This window comes from Mobula hypostoma, chromosome 8 (genome assembly GCF_963921235.1).
Source record: "Mobula hypostoma chromosome 8, sMobHyp1.1, whole genome shotgun sequence".
NCBI lineage: Eukaryota > Metazoa > Chordata > Chondrichthyes > Myliobatiformes > Myliobatidae > Mobula > Mobula hypostoma.
In genome coordinates, this window is record NC_086104.1 from 57,910,028 (window position 1) to 57,927,940 (window position 17,913).

A 17,913-nucleotide genomic window follows, 5' to 3' on the forward strand; every position below is an offset into this window, starting at 1 on the left:
AGGAAATACACATTGTCAATGGGCAAATTTTAAATTTCCATTATCTTAAATGTGAAAATAAAACAAATAATCAATGGTATTTAAAATTACAATACAGCAACAGTTCATCACAAACATCAGTCATTTTAAAATTAAAACTATATTTATGTTTGCAAGAAGAATCTAGTGTACAGATGTAAACTGTCACTATTCAAGAACATGGCACAGTACATATTATACTGTGATATGTGAGGAGGATCACAACTGAAACATTCTAAAATTAAAATAATGAATATACCAATTCTACAAGTAAATGCACAATAATCAAATTTTCAAACCAACCAGTACATAATACAGTCACCCAAATCAAGTAACCAAATAACAAAATTGAAAAATGAATTTTGATTAGCATAAACACATTTAGTTGCTGCTTTGGCTTATCTTTTAAATACTGTGCATAATCCTATAAATAAACTTCTAAATAATCTGTTCAAGGATCAATTAATTGATTTTCAGTTTACAATTCAGCACCATTTTTAAAAGTTCATCTTCTTTTACCAGAAAATAGACACAACAGCATGTTGTTTATGGAATTACAGGGTCACATTTTAATTCCTGAATCTTACATTGCCTTATTAATATCAACATGTGTACAGTGTAAAATAACAGTTACAGTGGTGGTTATTCATCCATATAAAATAAACTTCTGTCTTATGGAAAAATTATACTTTGTATCTACATGACAGATAGCCCACTTTTTTCCCCATGAATGTTTATGTTGAACTACAAAAGCTCCAAAAATATCAAGGGACAATGATGACCTCCAAAAAAAAAACACTCTCGTTTGTTTTTAAAAAAGAGGTTTGATTTTATTTTTAACATCCTCAGGCTCATCTCAGATTGCCAGTTGTCTGATTTGGCTACAGCTGGTTTAACAACCTGCGTTAACCACTGTATTTAAAATGATCTAAACAGTATACTGTGCAATAAAAACATCTGGAACTGAGCAAACCTTTTATTGTGCTTGAAATCTTAATTACGACTTCTCCAAGACAATGTGACTAACAGGGCAATGGCAGACTTATTAATTCGTGTTTTGGTGCAGCTTTCGATGAAGCTCCTAGCATTATGTCAGTTGCCTGTTAAAATTAGTGTTCCCTAAAAGGTAACTCCATTATCTATTAACTACAATGAAATGTTATTCTGTAATACAATAGCCAAAAATATACATAAAAATCACATGGGATAAAATTTTCTCTATTTAGTAATATGCTCGGGCTGGGAACATTGCAAACCTAAACTTTCACGAATTATAATCTGCAAATGATCTAAGAACAGTAGTTTCTCTCTTGAACCTTTTTGCTGCAGTCACCAGCATCAGCCTTATCACATTGGCTTGTGAAAGTCTCATACGGCATCTGAGGTGCATATTCTTGTGCTTTTCCAACCACTTGTCATTTTGATTAGAGTTGCTAAACAGGTCCAGTGGATGCCCCAGGATCCAATGAACATGACTGCAATCTCATCATTATGGTCCTAATAATAGCTTTAAATCCTTTTATGCAGAAATGTATTAGCAGTTTTTCTCCCTCCCCACCACCCCACAATTTAAAAACACACAATTGGAGACAAACAAGGTAGCGGACACAGGTGGAATTGCACTTAATTCATTTCAGAATGCGAAGGCTTCCAAATGAGACTCTGTTTGCATCTCCCAATTTTGGTTTCCCGGAAAAGAACACCAAAACATTCTGGTGGAACTCCTGCTGCCTTGTTCAAGCTTTCCCTAACCCATCCCAAATCAGATTCTCTTCCCCATTTGGGAAACTGTCAATCAATTCCCAGGTACTAACTGCTAGTCCTACCAGCTTATTGGCCAGTTTGCCTTTCCAACTTTATTCCAGAGAGATCCAGTTCCTCATTGGCATACTGTTGCCATGTAGAACTCAAGCCCTCTGGTTGAAGCATACTGTTGCTACTCCTTATCTGCATCTTCTGTTTTCACAGTACAGGAGCCTTTTCCGATTCAGATCCGATGTTCATGGAACAGTTGCACCACTGTATCAGATCCTAATGCAAGCTAATGCATCAATTATGAACCTAGCCGGGGTCGCTTCCTTGGTGATGCTTCTTCTTCTTCCTCCTCTTCCTCATCATCAGGATAATCTACAAGACCCACACGACCTCCCTGAAGTATATCAGAAAAAAAAGATAAACGTATGTTAGCAATGCTGCATAAGAAATATGCCCAACAATTCAAAGGAAATGATTTACATCTACTCTAAATGGGCAAATTCTGCTCCTAGGTCTTGTGGTCTTATAGGAAGGCAAAAGACTAAAAATTATAGGCCAGTTAGCCTGACTTCCGTGGTTTGCAAGATGTACAATATTCAAAGTATGATTGAGGCCTGTTTGAAGAGGTGGGTACATCAGACCGCCAAAGTGAGAGGTTCAAGATTTCAGTGAACACTCCAGCTAGTTGATCTTTTGTACTTGGCCGAGTACACATCTGGGTCGGATGCCTCCATAGGTTCAACCTCCTAAAGAATGCTCTCATGTCGACCTCAGAGACCGAAATTGAATTGAATTGACTTTATTTCTTGACGTTACATCTCTGCCTAAATGTGCAATGTGCAACCATAGTAATTTATAGTTACTTACAACTGCTAATATAAAGTCTGTGACAACTGGTGTATTCATTCAGATCTACTGATCAGAAGCAATCCCATAGCCACTCCTCTGCCTCACATGACCACCTCTTATTGTCCTTATATCTGGAGCCTTGCTCTTGAGCCTCTGCCTGTATGTAGGTAGAAGGATAGCCAAGTGATCAGATTTCCCAAAATGCAGTCTGGGAATGGAACAATAGGCATTCCTTCCCACAGTATAACAGTAGTAGTGTGTTGGGAACTCAGGTGCTAGATTATATGCTGGTGGTAATTACACAGAAATGTCTTCAAACAGGCCTAGTTGAAGTTTCCAACTATAATTTGAAATGCTTTGGGGTGGACCTGTTTCTTGTTTGGTGACGGCAGCATCTCAAGGCGTGATATCAGTTGGCTGATGGTGGTATGTAAACTGCGGTCAGGATGACGAAGGAGAACTCTCTTGGTAAATAAAGTGGTCAGCACTTGATCATTAGGTGTTCCAGGTTGGGGGAACCGAGTATGACAGAACCGCAACATTGGAGCATCACAGAGAGTTTATCATGAAACACACACCCCCAACTTTTGCCTTTTCCGAATCAGCAATTAAGTCCATCCTATGTATCAAGAAGCCTTCGGGTCTGATTGCCAAATCTGGCGGGCTGGGAGTAAGCTATGTCTTGGTAAAAAAAACACAGAACACAACAATTTTTCAATTTCCCTCTGATAGATCAATGCTCTACCTTGCTGTCCAGTGACTACACATTTGCTAACAAGATGTTGGGTACAGGGGGTCTCGTTCCTCTGTGTTTCAGCCTGGCTTGGAGCCCCTCCTCTCCTGCCTCACATCCGAACATGGAAATTAATCTTTGCTCTACTGGCTTGCTCGAGAGTCAAGTCCGCAGAGCCCTTCAGATGATTGTGAACAGTCCATTATTAAGGATGAGGTTTTGGGGTACTTGGAGGCACATGATAAAATAGGCCAGAATCAGCATGGTTTCTTTAAGACATGTGGTTCCCGATCTTTCTTATGCCATGGACCCCCACCATTAACCGAGGGTTTAACGGACCCCAGGCTGCAAACCTCTACCTTAAGGAAAAATCTTGCCTTACAATCCTGTTGTAATTCTTTGATGAAATAACAAGCAAGATAGACAAAGGAGAGTTAGTGGATGTTTTTTTTTAGATGATGAGATTATGAGGACACTCAGTCCTCGTTTATTGTCATTTAGAAATGCATTAAAAAATGATACAATATTCCTCCAGAACGATATCACAAGAAACACAGGACAAACCAAGACTAAAACTGACAAAACCACATAATTATAACATATAGTTACAACAGTGCAAAGCAATACCGTAATTTGATAAAGAGCAGACCATGGGCATGGTAAAAAAGAAAGTCTCAAAGTCCCGATAGCCTCATCATCTCTCGCAGACGGTAGAAGGGAGAAACTCTCCCTGCCATGAACCTCCAAGCGCTGCAAACTTGCCAATGCAGCACCCTTGGAAGCACCCGACTGCAGCTGACTCTGAGTCCGTCTGAAAACTTTGAGCCTCCGACCAGCCCTTCAACACTGAGCACCATGCTCTGCCGAGTGCTTCGACCCTGCCCCGGCTGCCGAGCAACAAGCAAAGCCGAGGACTCAGGGCCTTCCCCTCCAGAGATTCTGGACCACACAGTAGCAGCAGCAGCGAAGCAGGCATTTCAGAAGTTTCACCAGATGTGCTCTCACGTCCGTCTCCATCACATCAGTATTGTGCACAGCACCCTACTTGACAAGTAACAGACATCACCACTGGAGTGGCTGCTGCGAGCTGCGTCGCGCCGCCATCTTTGTTTACCTGGATTTTTAGAAGTTTGACAAAGTACTGCACACAAGGGGCTAAACAAGATAATTAAAGGAAAAATAATTAGCATGGAGCAAAGTTTCACTGACTGGCAGGAGGCAAAGAGTGGGAATAGAGGGTGGGTGGGGCCTTGTTTAGTTGGCTGCTAGTGACTCGTGGTATTCTGGAGGCGTTGTGTTGGAACTGCTTCTTTTCACATATGTCAATGATATGGATGATGGAACTGATGGCTTTGTAGCTAAATTTGCACACAATACAAAGGTAAAAGTTCTTTTTAAAAAAAGTATGGCTTGAAAATTAAGATTTATTTTAAGAACATAGTACCATCACTTGGCGGAGTCTTCATCTAACTATGTTACAAAAGCTCAAATTTAACAGAAATTAGACGATCTCAATTTATAAGGCCTAGACGTAAAATTACAAATTATAAAATCAAAGAACTAAATAATTTAGTAATAAACCAACTTGAAGCAGATTTTCAAAAGTAAAGATTATGCAAACCTTTGCTGTCACCGCAGTCGATGGACTGGTATGTTTTGAGGAAGAACTCGTTGAACTGGCTGGAGTGGTCTGAGCTGCTGTTGATTTGCCATGAGTGCCATTTGTTCCATTTGTTGTACTGGATGGACCAGTATGTGAAAATGTAAACTTAAAACTGGGACTTGATGACCGCTTTGGAAGGTTTTCCTTGTCTTCACCTTCTTTAGCTAGGAAAGAAACTTTTATAAGCTTGGACATCACCAATTTCAGACTATTAACTTGCTCTTTCCAACATATTAGTGCTCTGAACTTGATTACAGAGAATGACAAAAAACTTGAAAGAGAAAATGAGAATAATACCAAGAATTTAGGAAAACAGACCAATAAAATAAGCAGTAACTGAATCCATGTATTTCTTGAAGATAAAGATAGGATAAAACAATGGCATGGTATCTTGTCTTCAAAATGACCCCTCTCAATTCCAGCACTCTCCCCACTTTATGAACATAATATGAACATAATTCATTGTTAAGGTAAAATTTAGTACATTAAACCTAAATCAATTCTTCCATGAAGTGCATGAAGAACAGAACATTTAATTTTTAAAATTACTCCTCATATGTTGAATGTTTGAATAAAGATTTAATCTCATAATTTTATATAGAAGCATAACAAACCTACAGCACAATATAGACCCTTTGGTCCACAATGCTGTGCTGAACATGCACTTACTTTAGAAATTACCTAGGGTTACCTTATATTTTTCTAAGCTCCATGTACCTATCCAGGAGCCTCTTAAAAGACCCAATTATATCCACCTGCACCACAGTCGTCAGCAGCCCATTCCACACACTCACCACTCTCTGCGTAAAAAACTTACCCCTGACATCCGCTCTGTACCTACTTCCAACCACCTTAAAACTGTGCCCTCTCGTGTTAGCCATTTCAGCACTGGGAAAAAGCCTCTGACGATCCACACGATCAACGCCTCTCATCATCTTATACACCTCTATCAGGTCACCTCTCATCCTCCATCACTCCAAGGAGAAAAGGCCAAGTTCACTCAATCTATTTTCATACAGCATGCTCCCCAATCCAGGCAACATCCTTGTAAATCTCCTCTGCACCCTTTCTACAGTTTCCACGTTCTTCCACATGAGGTGACCAGAACTGAGCACAGTACTTCAAGTGGGGTCTGACCAAGGTTCTATACAGCTGCAACCTCACCTCTCAGCTCTTGAACTCAAACCCACGGTTGATGAAGGCCAATGCACCGTATGCCTTAACCGCAGTCAACCTGTGCAGTAGCTTTGAGCGTCCTATGGACTCAGACACCAAGATCCCTCTGATCCTCCACACTGCCAAGAGTCTTACCATTAATACTATATTCTGCCATCATATTTGACCGATCAAGATGAATCACCTCACACTTGTCTGGGTTGAACTCCATCTGCCACTTCTCTGCCCACTTTTGCATTCTATCAATGTCCCGCTGTAACCTCTGACAGCCTTCCACACTATCCACAATACCCCCAACCTTTGTGTCATCAGCAACCTTACTAACCATTCCTCCAATTCCTCATCCAGACCATTTATAAAAATCACAAAGAGAAGGGGTCCCAGAACAGATCTCTGAGGCACACCACTGGTCACCGACCTCTATGCTGGAGTCAGTTATCAAAGATGTGATAACAGCACATTTGGAAAGCGGTGAAATCATCGGACAAATTCAGCATGGATTTGTGAAAGGAAAATCATGTCTGATGAATCTCATAGAATTTTTTGAGGATGTAACTAGTAGAGTGGATAGAGGAGAACCAGTGGATGTGGTATATTTGGATTTTCAAAAGGCTTTTGACAAGGTCCCACACAGTAGATTAGTGTACAAACTTAAAGCACACGGTATTGGGGGTAAGGTATTGATGTAGATAGAGAATTGGTTAGCAGACAGGAAGCAAAGAGTGGGAATAAACGGGACCTTTTCAGAATTGCAGGCCCTGACTAGTGGGGTACCGCAAGGCTCAGTGCGAGGACCCCAGTTGTTTACAATACATATTAATGACTTGGATGAGGGAATTAAATGCAGCATCTCCAAGTTTGCGGATGACACGAAGCTGGGCGGCAGTGTTAGCTGTGAGGAGGATGCTAAGAGGATGCAGGGTGACTTGGATAGGTTGGGTGAGTGGGCAAATTCATGGCAGATGCAATTTAATGTGGATAAATGTGAAGTTATCCACTTTGGTGGCAAAAATAGGAAAACAGATTATTATCTGAATGGGGGCCGATTAGGAAAGGGGGAGGTGCAACGAGACCTGGGTGTCATTATACACCAGTCATTGAAAGCGGGCATGCAGGTACAGCAGGCGGTGAAAAAGGCGAATGGTATGCTGGCATTTATAGCGAGAGGATTCGAGTACAGGAGCAGGGAGGTACTACTGCAGTTGTACAAGGCCTTGGTGAGACCACACCTGGAGTACTGTGTGCAGTTTTGGTCCCCTAATCTGAGGAAAGACATCCTTGCCATAGAGGTAGTACAAAGAAGGTTCACCAGATTGATTCCTGGGATGGCAGGACTTTCATATGAAGAAAGACTGGATGAACTAGGCTTGTACTCATTGGAATTTAGAAGATTGAGGGGGGATCTGATTGAAACGTATAAAATCCTAAAGGGATTGGACAGGCTAGATGCAGGAAGATTGTTCCCGATGTTGGGGAAGTCCAGAACGAGGGGTCACAGTTTGAGGATAAAGGGGAAGCCTTTTAGGACTGAGATTAGGAAAAACTTCTTCACACAGAGAGTGGTGAATCTGTGGAATTCTCTGCCACAGGAAACAGTTGAGGCCGGTTCATTGGCTATATTTAAGAGGGAGTTAGATATGGCCCTCGTGGCTACGGGGATCAGGGGGTATGGAGGGAAGGCTGGTGCAGGGTTCTGAGTTGGATGATCAGCTATGATCATAATAAATGGCGGTGCAGGCTCGAAGGGCCGAATGGCCTACTCCTGCACCTATTTTCTATGCAGAATATGACCCGACTACAACCACTCTTTGCCTTCTGTGGGCAAACCAATTCTGGATCCACAAAGCAATGTGCCCTTGGATCCCATGCCTCCTTACTTTCTCAATAAGCCTTGGATGGGGTACCTTATCAAATGCCTAGCTGAAATCCATATACACTAGATCTACTGCTCTACCTTCATCAATGTGTTTAATGACAGCTTCAAAAAATTCAATCAGGCTCATAAGGCATGACCTGCCTTTGACAAAGCCATGCTGACGATTCCTAATCATATTGTGCCTCTCCAAATGTTCATAAATCCTGCCTCTCAAGATCTTTTCCATCAACTTACCAACCACTGAAGTAAGACTCACTGGTCTATCATTTCCTGGGCTATCTCTACTCCCTTCTTGAATAAGGGAACAACATCTGCAACCTTCCAATCCTCCGGAACCTCTCCTGTCCCCATTGATGATGCAAAGTATTAATTGATATCCTGAAGTACTCAATTTTTAACCTTTCCAATGACTAACCATTGAGATTCCACGTTTAATTTAGTTAACCATTCATTTAGTTTTCAGAAATAACTGTATTCCAGAGGTCTGGGAACCTTTTAAAGAGTCAAAGGAAAACCAAAGAAATTGATACAGAAAACAAAATATGAGTGTATAGCTATGAAAAACAAAAACTGACTATAATAGCTTTTATAAGTACTTAAAGAGAAAAAGATCAGTGAAGAGCCCCTTATAAAGAAAAGGAAATTCATAATAGGCAATAAAGAATGGTGAAATAAGTAAAATATATTTCAGCTCTGTTTTCACAATAAAGTAGTAGATTTCACAAGAAATTCAGTTGATTCATTAGAAAGGGTTCAGTGAGAATAAGAAAATGAAAGAACTAAATATGCGTCAAAAAGTAATACTAGAGAAGTTGAGGAGAAAGCATATCAATTTCTAAGGTTTGACGATCCATCAGAGATTTGCAAAAGATGGTAAAAGATCTGAAGCTCTCAAGATTCAGGAACTGTTCTTGCGGATTGGAAGGTAGCAAATATAACCTCATTATTTTTGGAAAATGGGAGACAGAATTCAAATTTTTAACTCAGAATAAGGACAATTCTGAACTTTATATTGAAGAAAATAATAACAGAGCACCTTGAAAACAATAAGATTGAGCAGAGTCAATGCTGCTTTCAGAAAATCTTGTATGACTAATCTGCTGGAGTTCATGGAATAAGGGAAACCAACCAATGTAATATATTTGGAGTTTTGGAAGTCTTTTGACAAGCTCCACACAGTTGGAAAACAAGATTTCTTCACTCAAGGAGGTACCAAACCTTTTTGATTCTCTAACCTGGAAGGCTTGAGCCTCAGTGATTGGGTTGACTTAAAAGAAACTGATTGGCTTGAAGACATCAAGGCAATCAGTGGATAAAGTGAATAGTGCTGGAAGTGGTAGTGCTGGAAGAGTCTAATGACTCATTCCGCTCCCTTTCCTTATGTACTTTTTCATTATCTTGACACTCCCAAACTTGAATACACTTATAAGCACAATCACTGTCAGTTTAACTGTTGACCACCATAGGAGCCATTAAAATACAGTAAGGATCAAAATGGACCAGAGGACTAAAAGTTCTTTTACCCTTTTTAGTCTCCAGAAATTTTCCATAACTATCTGGATAGTCATCCTCAGATTTAGATTTTTCAACATGTGGTACCAGAGCTTCTCCTTCTTCCTCTTCCTCATTAAACCACATCTCTTCATCATCGTCCAAAGCTCGTGCATCTCTCCGGTACCGGTTATTACGCAATATGGATGGCACACTTGAAATGAAACAAACAATAAATTAACAAGTTCCACAGTAGCCTAAAAATGTCAATTGGGAAATGAATTTCTCAGCATCCAATCTGACCACAGTTAGATCTCTCACACATACACACACAACTTCTGAAATTCTATCAACAGGATTAAACTCCGATTTAATCCCATTTACAATTTTAAAGATTTCTCCTCCCCCTACTCCCCACTCATTATTTTCTGCTCTCACTTTTAGTCAAATTTCATCTGAATATACTGAATATAAACATATCCTAGGGTATGCAATATTTCAAGGATATTAGACCCAAGAATAATTGTAATTTCACCAGCTGACCAATTTATATACAACTTGCAAAACAAATTGATGAATAATCAAGTCAGAGACACATGTTCTTCCTGGTTTGCAATGGAAACCAGATAGAAAAGTGCAAAATGCCAAGAGTAATCTTGACTATTTAGTAGACATTTTGGTGTAAGTATTACACAATCAGTTGCGCTGACACACTAGTACTGCAAATAGCCAATATCTCCAGATCTCTTGGCTCTCTATGTGAAGTTTTCACACTTTCCCTACATTACATAGATCCTTAAAGAGCCTTAGTTAGGATCTAAACAGGTGAGCAATTTGGAGCATGTTAATATACATAGGGGTGGAAAACCAATGGCATGCATAAAAATGCTGTAAGGATGCAGTATGCAATGCCCCCCTTTGATTCTGTAAACAGAACCAAAAATTATTTTGGTTAATAAGCGAAAGCTTGGTCAAAGCAGGTTGAAAAATATAAAGCTAGAGCAGCTAGAAAGGAGAAAAAGGTTCTGAAATGAATTCCACACCTGCTTAGTTTCTGATTTTGAAGCCGATCTCTTTCTTGCTCATATCTTAACTTTAACCCTTTAAACGTTTGCACGTACTCTATATCTTCAAGTGCTTTGTAGAAATTGTCAATTATATGCGTTGTGAGTGACTTGACATCCTCCTGCGACCAAAAAAATAGATCACACTTCTTAGAACTGTAGTAAGCCTCAATTTACTAAAAACTTGAGGAAAGCTTTATCTCCTTCAAACACTATGTAATGTGAAAACATTTACTACATACTATTGCAAAAAGAAATCTTACCACTCTGATAAATTCAAAGAGCTCAATTATTGCAGAATTGAGCAGATTATATCGAGTTCCATTATCCAAAAATGCATTTATAACTGGCTCAAAGAGGTTTCCTTTAATAATGTAACGATTATAGAATTCATCTTTCAGTCCAATGATTCTTCTCATAAAACGCAGTGCACCTATTTCCAGGGGGAGAAAAAATGCTGTAAAACATCCAAGTTCTGCCATTATTTAGACCATTACTATGGTTGAATCCTATTAAACCACTGATCAATCCAGAAGCAATTCATGGCATCCAAGGCCAAGAAAACACAAGTGAAAGTTTAAAAAAAACATTTGCTGGTAATCTAAAGTAGAAAATGCAGGAGATACTTAGCAGGTCAGGTCATGTCTCTCTTTTTTCAGACAACCTCAAAGGCTAACTGTTCTTCTTCCCACAGATGTGGTATGATCTGCTATAAGTTTCAACAATTTAGTTTAATCCAAGAGAACAGTTCACCCCCTCCAACTCTGCAACTTTGCCTCATTCTTTACAAAATTCATTTCAGCAATAGAGCTCAATGTCAGCTCTCAAGACTACTACTGAACAGTAAAATTCTACCTGATCCTATGATTAATAACAGTATCTGCTTTCGTCTTTACAACACTAAAAACCTTCCCATAATCCTCCTCAGTCCTTTCACTCCAGGGTCTGCAAAAGCCGAGAGTGAATTACATATTCACCTTCCCTTCTGGCACCCTATAATCCAGCTCCCACCCTTCATGCTTGGAAATACAATTCAACTTCACCTAACTCTGCTTTTACTTTATCCATTCTTCTCCACTGACACATCTCAAATCATCTTCCATCACAAATCTCCCTTACATTCTAGTCAATCAGCTAACATGTGAGCGGTGTGCTGCAGGGGTCGGACTGAGCCCACAACTGTTCATGATATACATTAACAATCTGGAAGAGGGGACCAAGTGTAGTATATCTAAGATTGCTGATGCCATTATGATGCCATAAATTAAGTGGAAAAGCAAATCGTGCAGAAGATACAGAGAGTCTACAGAGAGCTGCAGATGAGATTGGGCAAGGATCTGGCAGATGGAATACAATATTGGTAAATACAAGGTCATAAACTTTGGAAGGAAAGTGGAAGATCAGATTATTATTTAAATGATAAAAAAAAATTGCAGCATGGTGCCGTGCAGAGGGACTTGGGAGTGCTTGTGCATGAATCACAAAAGGTTGGTTTGCATGTGCAGCAGGCTATCAAGAAGGCTTTCATTACTACAGGAATTGAATTTAAGAGCAGAGAGGTTATGCTGCAACTGTACAGGGTATTGGTGAGGCTGCACCTGGAGTACTGCTTGCCATTCTGGTCTCCTTACTTGAGGAAGGATATACTGGCTTTGGAGGCAGTGAAGAGGAGGTTCACCAGATTGATTCCAGAGAGGAGGGTGTTAAGGCTATGAGGAGAGATTGAGTCACCTGGGACTGTACTCACTGGACTTCAGAAGAATGAGAGGAGAGGGTTATAGAAACATATAAAATTATGAAAGGGATAGATGGAGGCAGGAAAGTTGTTTCCATCGGTAGGTGAGACTAGAACTAGGGGACATAGCTTCAAGATTAGGGGCAGGGTAACTTTAGGATGGAGGTGAGGAGGAATGGCTTTTCCCAGAGAGTGGTGAATCTGTGGAATTCTCTGCCCAGTGAAGCAGTGGAGGTTACCTCAGTAAATATATTTCAGACAAGGTTGGATAGATTTTTGCATAGTAAGAGAATTATGGGTTATGGCGAAAGGCAGCTAGGTGGAGTTGAGTTCATGGTCAGATCAGCCATGATCTTACTGAATGGCAGAGCAGGCTCGATGGGCCAAATAGCCTATTCCTGCTCCTATTTCTTATGTAATTATTCTTTACAAAATAAAATGAAGTTATAGAATTATTCATTGACTCACAGGGCTCCATTCTTATTGTTCTCCAGAATTATTAAAGACCCAGATTTCTTTAAATTAGTTAGTTCAAGTCTGTCCTGAGCCTTATAGGCTCCTCAAGCCGGTGCTTATGCCGGTTTCCATGGTGTGAAGCCACTGAGAGTACGAGACTACACCCCCCCCCCCGCCCCCAGATAGGACACCAGCCTATCGCGAGGTTAACCCCCAGCATTTTGCCGGTACCCATTTTCAATTGGGTGGACTGGAGCAGTGTATGGTTACATGCCTTGCTGCCTCGGCTGGGGCTCGAACTCACGACCTTCAGATCACTAGTCCAACGTCTTAACCACTTGGCCACGCGCCACACACAGATTTCTTTAAGCTCTCCACTAAAACTGAACTAAATCAGAATAGTCTGATTCCCACTGGGGTCAAATGACTTCAAGATGGATTTCATCAACATCAGTGGCACGAACTTCGGTGTCCTTCCCCAATTCTTTAATCTACAAAATCAAAACATGTAACTCGAGCAGTCTATTCTTAATTCTTCAGAATCTTGGAATTTTCATGCCAAAATGGTTTAATTCTCCAAATGGCCTCCTCTTCACCACCATACAGAAACTTAAAATAATCCAGAATTGAATACATATGCATCTCATCTCCTCCAACTCTGGATCAATATTTAGTTCTTCCATGTTGACAATCAAAATACAGCTACCCTTTGGAATTTGTGCCCTGAACCATTTCACCTCATTAAATCCTGTGGATGGAAGTGGAGAAAACTGTAAGTAAGCATTTGGGCCTACTCTAGGGTTCGGATCTGAGGACTCAGGTTTTTGGTTTGGATTGTTGTTGTTCACTTCAATTGTTTGCATGATGTGTTTTTCTCCCCCTCTTGCAAATTGGGTGTTGGTCTTTTATTTTTATTCTTTTTCTTTAACTGGGCTCTTATGGTTTTCTTGTTTTGTAGCTATCTGTGAGCAAACAAATTTCAAAGTTGTACAATTTACACATTCTTTGATGATAAATGACTGTGGAATGATTGTTGGTGCCAGACAAAGTGGTTTAAGTATCTCAGAAACTGATCTCCTGAGATTTTCATGCACAACAGCCTCCAGAGTTTACAGAGAATGGTGTGAGAAACAATAAACATCCAGTGACACTTCTGAGGACGAGGATGCCTCGTCAATGAGAGGGCTCAGAGAAAGGCCAGACTGGTTCTAGCTGACAAGAAGGCGACAGTAACTCAAATACACATGCGTCACAACAGTGGTATGCACAACATCTCTGAACACACGTCCAACCTTGAAGCGGATGGGTTACAACAGCAGAAGACTACACTGGGTTCCACTCCTGTAACCTAATAAAGTGACCATTGACTGTATATCCCAGTTATTTCTATTTCATTAAAATTTTGCTATTTGGGTAGAGGCTCTGGTTTTGAGATACAATAGCCTGAAAATCCCCAAGACCATCCTACGGAAATATGCGGTTTGGGAGAACTGCTCACGTAACTGTCAAATTTTTATCTTAATGGCTTGGTGCATTCAATCTATACAGTACAAGTAGAACAGCTAGCTGTCCATCGACTGTTTCGGTGAAATAGAAAAATACAATTCTCTATAAATTGAAGAACAAGGAAACAAAGGACAACGAATATACTGAGATATTTCAGTCATTCGTTTACCTCACAAACATCAACTTACACAAGGCTAGAAAGGTATGTTTTGAATTCATCAGTACCAAAACCCTTCGCAGTAAATCTTTGTTCATGATGTAGTTCTTGATATGATATGTGTGATGCTCTACACAGAATGTGAGCAGCTCTAAAATCAAGGCCAACAGTTGTGCCGTCTGGAAGTTATCTAAAAAGAAACACGACAAGCTGAGTTAAGCATTTGTGATCAAAATGCAGGTCAACAGAAGGGCTACCTTATAATATGGTTGAAAATGCAATGTAAATTTGGCTGCACCGTCTTCTTTCACAAAAGTTAGCTGGTCAACTATATTCAGCTTACTGTACTGCTCAGAACTTAACGTAAAAAGCTCAAAAAATAGCAACTATAAATTAAAATCAATGCACATGATTTAGCACCTTTAACAGAATAACAGGACATTCTATTATGCACACTTTATTATTCCTCTCAACCCCATTCTCCTGCCTTCTCCCTGTAACCTTTATACCCTGACTAATCAAGAACCCATCAACACCACTTTAAATAAACCCAATAACTTGGTCTCCTTGGTCACTTGTGGCAATGATTTCCACAGATTTACTACCCTTTGGCTACAGAAATTCCTCCTCATCTCAGATCAAAATGGACATTCCTCTATTGAGGTTGTGCCCTCTGAACCTAGACTTCTAAACTTTTTTAGCGTAGTAAATCTGTGGAATACTCTGCCACAGACTGTGGTGGAGGCCAAATCCGTGTGTATATTTAAGGCAAAAGTTGAGCGTTTCCACATCGGTCAGGGCATCAAAGGATATGGCGAGAAGGCAGGTGTATGGGGTTGAGTGAAATCCAGGATCAGCCATGACGGAATGGCGGAGAAGACTTGATGAGCTGAATGGCCTAATTCTGCTTCTATGTTTTATGGTGTTCCCCACTATAGGAAATATCCTCTCCACACCAACTCTAGGCCTTTCAATACTTCATAAGTTTCAATGAGATCCTCTTTTCACTCTTCTAAACTCCAGTGAGTAAAGGCCCAGAACCATCAAACACTACTCATACATTAACCCTTTCATTTCTGCATGAACCTTCTCTGGACCCTCTTCAATGCCAGCACATCCTTTCTTAGACAAGGGGCTCGAAACTGCTCACAATACTCCAAGTGCAGTCTGACCAATGCCTTATAAAGCCTTGCTTTTCTATCCTAGTCATCTCAAAATAAATGCCTAATTGCATTTGCCTTCCTTTCCACTGAGTCAACCTGCAAGTTAAACTTTAGGGAATCCTGTACAAAGACTTCCAAATCCCACTGCATCTGATTTTTGAATTGTCTCCCCATTTAGAAAATAGTCTACCCCTTTATTCCTTCTATCAAAGTACACTATATTCCATCTGCCAATGTTTTGCCCATTCTCCCAATATGTTCATTTGCAGACTCCTTGCTTCCTCAACACTACCTGCCCCTCCACTGATCTTTATATTGTCCGCAGACTTGGCCAAAGACAATTATTCCTTTATCCAAATCATTGACGTGAAAAGAAATGGCCCTACACCGACCCCTGCGGAACACCACTAGTCACTGGCTTCATATTCTTTGCTTCCTGCCAGTCAGCCAGTCTTCTATTCATGCTAGTATTTTCCCTGTAATACCATAGGCTATTATCATGTTAAGCAGCCTCATGTGCGACACCTTGACAAAGGCCTTCTGAAAATCCAAGCGAATCCCATCCATTGAGTTTCCTTTGTCTATCCTACTTGTTTTTCCCTTAAAGAATTCCAACAGATTTGTCAGGCAAGATTTCTCTTAAGGAAACCATGTTGACTTTCACCTATTTTATCATGTGCTTCCAAGTGCCCCGAAACATCTTAATAATGGACTACAACATCTTCCCAACCACTGAGGTCAGACTAACTGGCCTAAATTTCCTTTCTTCTGCCTCCTCCCTTCCTGAAGAGTGGAATGGCATTTGCACTTCTCTAGTCCTCCAGAACCATGCCAGAATCTCATGATTCTTGAACGATCATTACCTCCACATTCTCTTCAACTACCTCTTTCAGAACCCTTGTGTATAGTCCATCTGGTCCAGGTAACTTACCTACCTTCAGACCTTGCAGCTTCCCAAGCACTTTCTCCTTAGTAATAGCAAATACATTCACATTTGCCTCCTGACACTGTTGAATTTCTGCATACTGCTATTGTCTTCCCAGTGAAGACTGATGCAAAATACTTAAGTTTTGTACGCCCATTACTACCTCTCTAGCATAATTTTCCAGTGGTCCAATATACCGCTCTTTGAAAAAACCTTTAGTATCCATTTTGATATTATTGGCTAGCTTACCTTCATAATTTCATATTTTCTCTCCTGACTTTTCAATTGCCTTCTGTTGCTTTTTTTAAAAAAGGTTCACAATCCTTTTAACTTCTCATTTTTTTTTTAAAACTATATTATATGCCCTGTCTTTTGGTTTTATGCTGTCTTTGACTTCCCTTGTCAGCCACTGTTGCATCAATCTTCCTTCAGAACATTCCTTCGTCTGTGATGCAACTATTCTGGCCCTTCTGAATTGCTCCCAGAAACTCCAGTCATTGGTGTTCTGCCATCATCCCTGCTTGACAGCTTTGGCTAGCTCCTCTCTCATGCCCCTGTAATTCCCTTTAGTCCTTTGTGATATTGATACATCTAACTTTATTTTCTCACTCTCAAATGTCAGGGTGAATTCTACATTATGATCACTGCCTCATAAAGGTTCATTTACCTCAAGCTCCCTGAATCAAATCTGGCACAACACAAGAGTTCTCAATTGCCTAGTGGGCTCAAATACAAGCTGCTCTCAAAAGCCATCTCGTAGGCGTTCTACAAATTCCTTTTCTTGGAATCCAGCCCAAACCTGATTTCCCCCAAACTACCCGCATATTAAACTCCCCCATGACTATCGCAACATTGCCCTTTTTACATGCCTTTTCCATTTCCTATTGTAATTTGTACCCCACAACCTGACTACTGTTTAGAGGTCTGTATATACCTCCCATCAGCATCTTTTTACCCTTGTAGTTTCTTAACTTTACCCACAAGGATTCCACAACATCCAATCCTATGCCACCTCTTTCTAACGATTTAATTTCATTTTTTTTTTACCAACAGAGCCACCCCACCCCTCTGTCTACCTGCCTGTCCTTTTGATACAATGTGCATCTTTAGATGCTAAGCTCCCAACAGCGATCTTCTTTCAGCCATGAATCCATGATACCCACTGCATACCTGCCAATTTCTAATTACGTTACAAGATAATCTACCTTATACTGTATATGGCCTGCAACCAAATATAAAAACTTCAGTCCTATATTCATCATCCTTTTCAATTTTGCTCCCAGGTTGCACTTCAGCTTATCCCACTAAATGCAATTTTGCCCTATCATCTGCCTATCCTTCCCCTC

General features: G+C 40.3%; 1 protein-coding gene across 1 annotated transcript in view; it reads right to left on the minus strand.

The window, feature by feature from the left end:
* Positions 1-2,030: 2,030 nt before the first annotated feature.
* The window catches only part of LOC134350560 (serine/threonine-protein phosphatase 4 regulatory subunit 3), a 77,486-nt gene continuing 61,603 nt past the window's right edge, over positions 2,031-17,913 (minus strand). The window contains exons 11-16 of the mRNA XM_063055923.1: positions 14,511-14,669; positions 10,889-11,058; positions 10,605-10,747; positions 9,594-9,775; positions 4,977-5,182; positions 2,031-2,167 (exon numbers count right to left, since the gene is read on the minus strand). Of these exons, the coding sequence (XP_062911993.1) occupies positions 2,072-2,167; positions 4,977-5,182; positions 9,594-9,775; positions 10,605-10,747; positions 10,889-11,058; positions 14,511-14,669 (956 nt within the window). The 3' untranslated portion in view covers positions 2,031-2,071. The remainder of the gene's footprint in view (positions 2,168-4,976; positions 5,183-9,593; positions 9,776-10,604; positions 10,748-10,888; positions 11,059-14,510; positions 14,670-17,913) is intronic.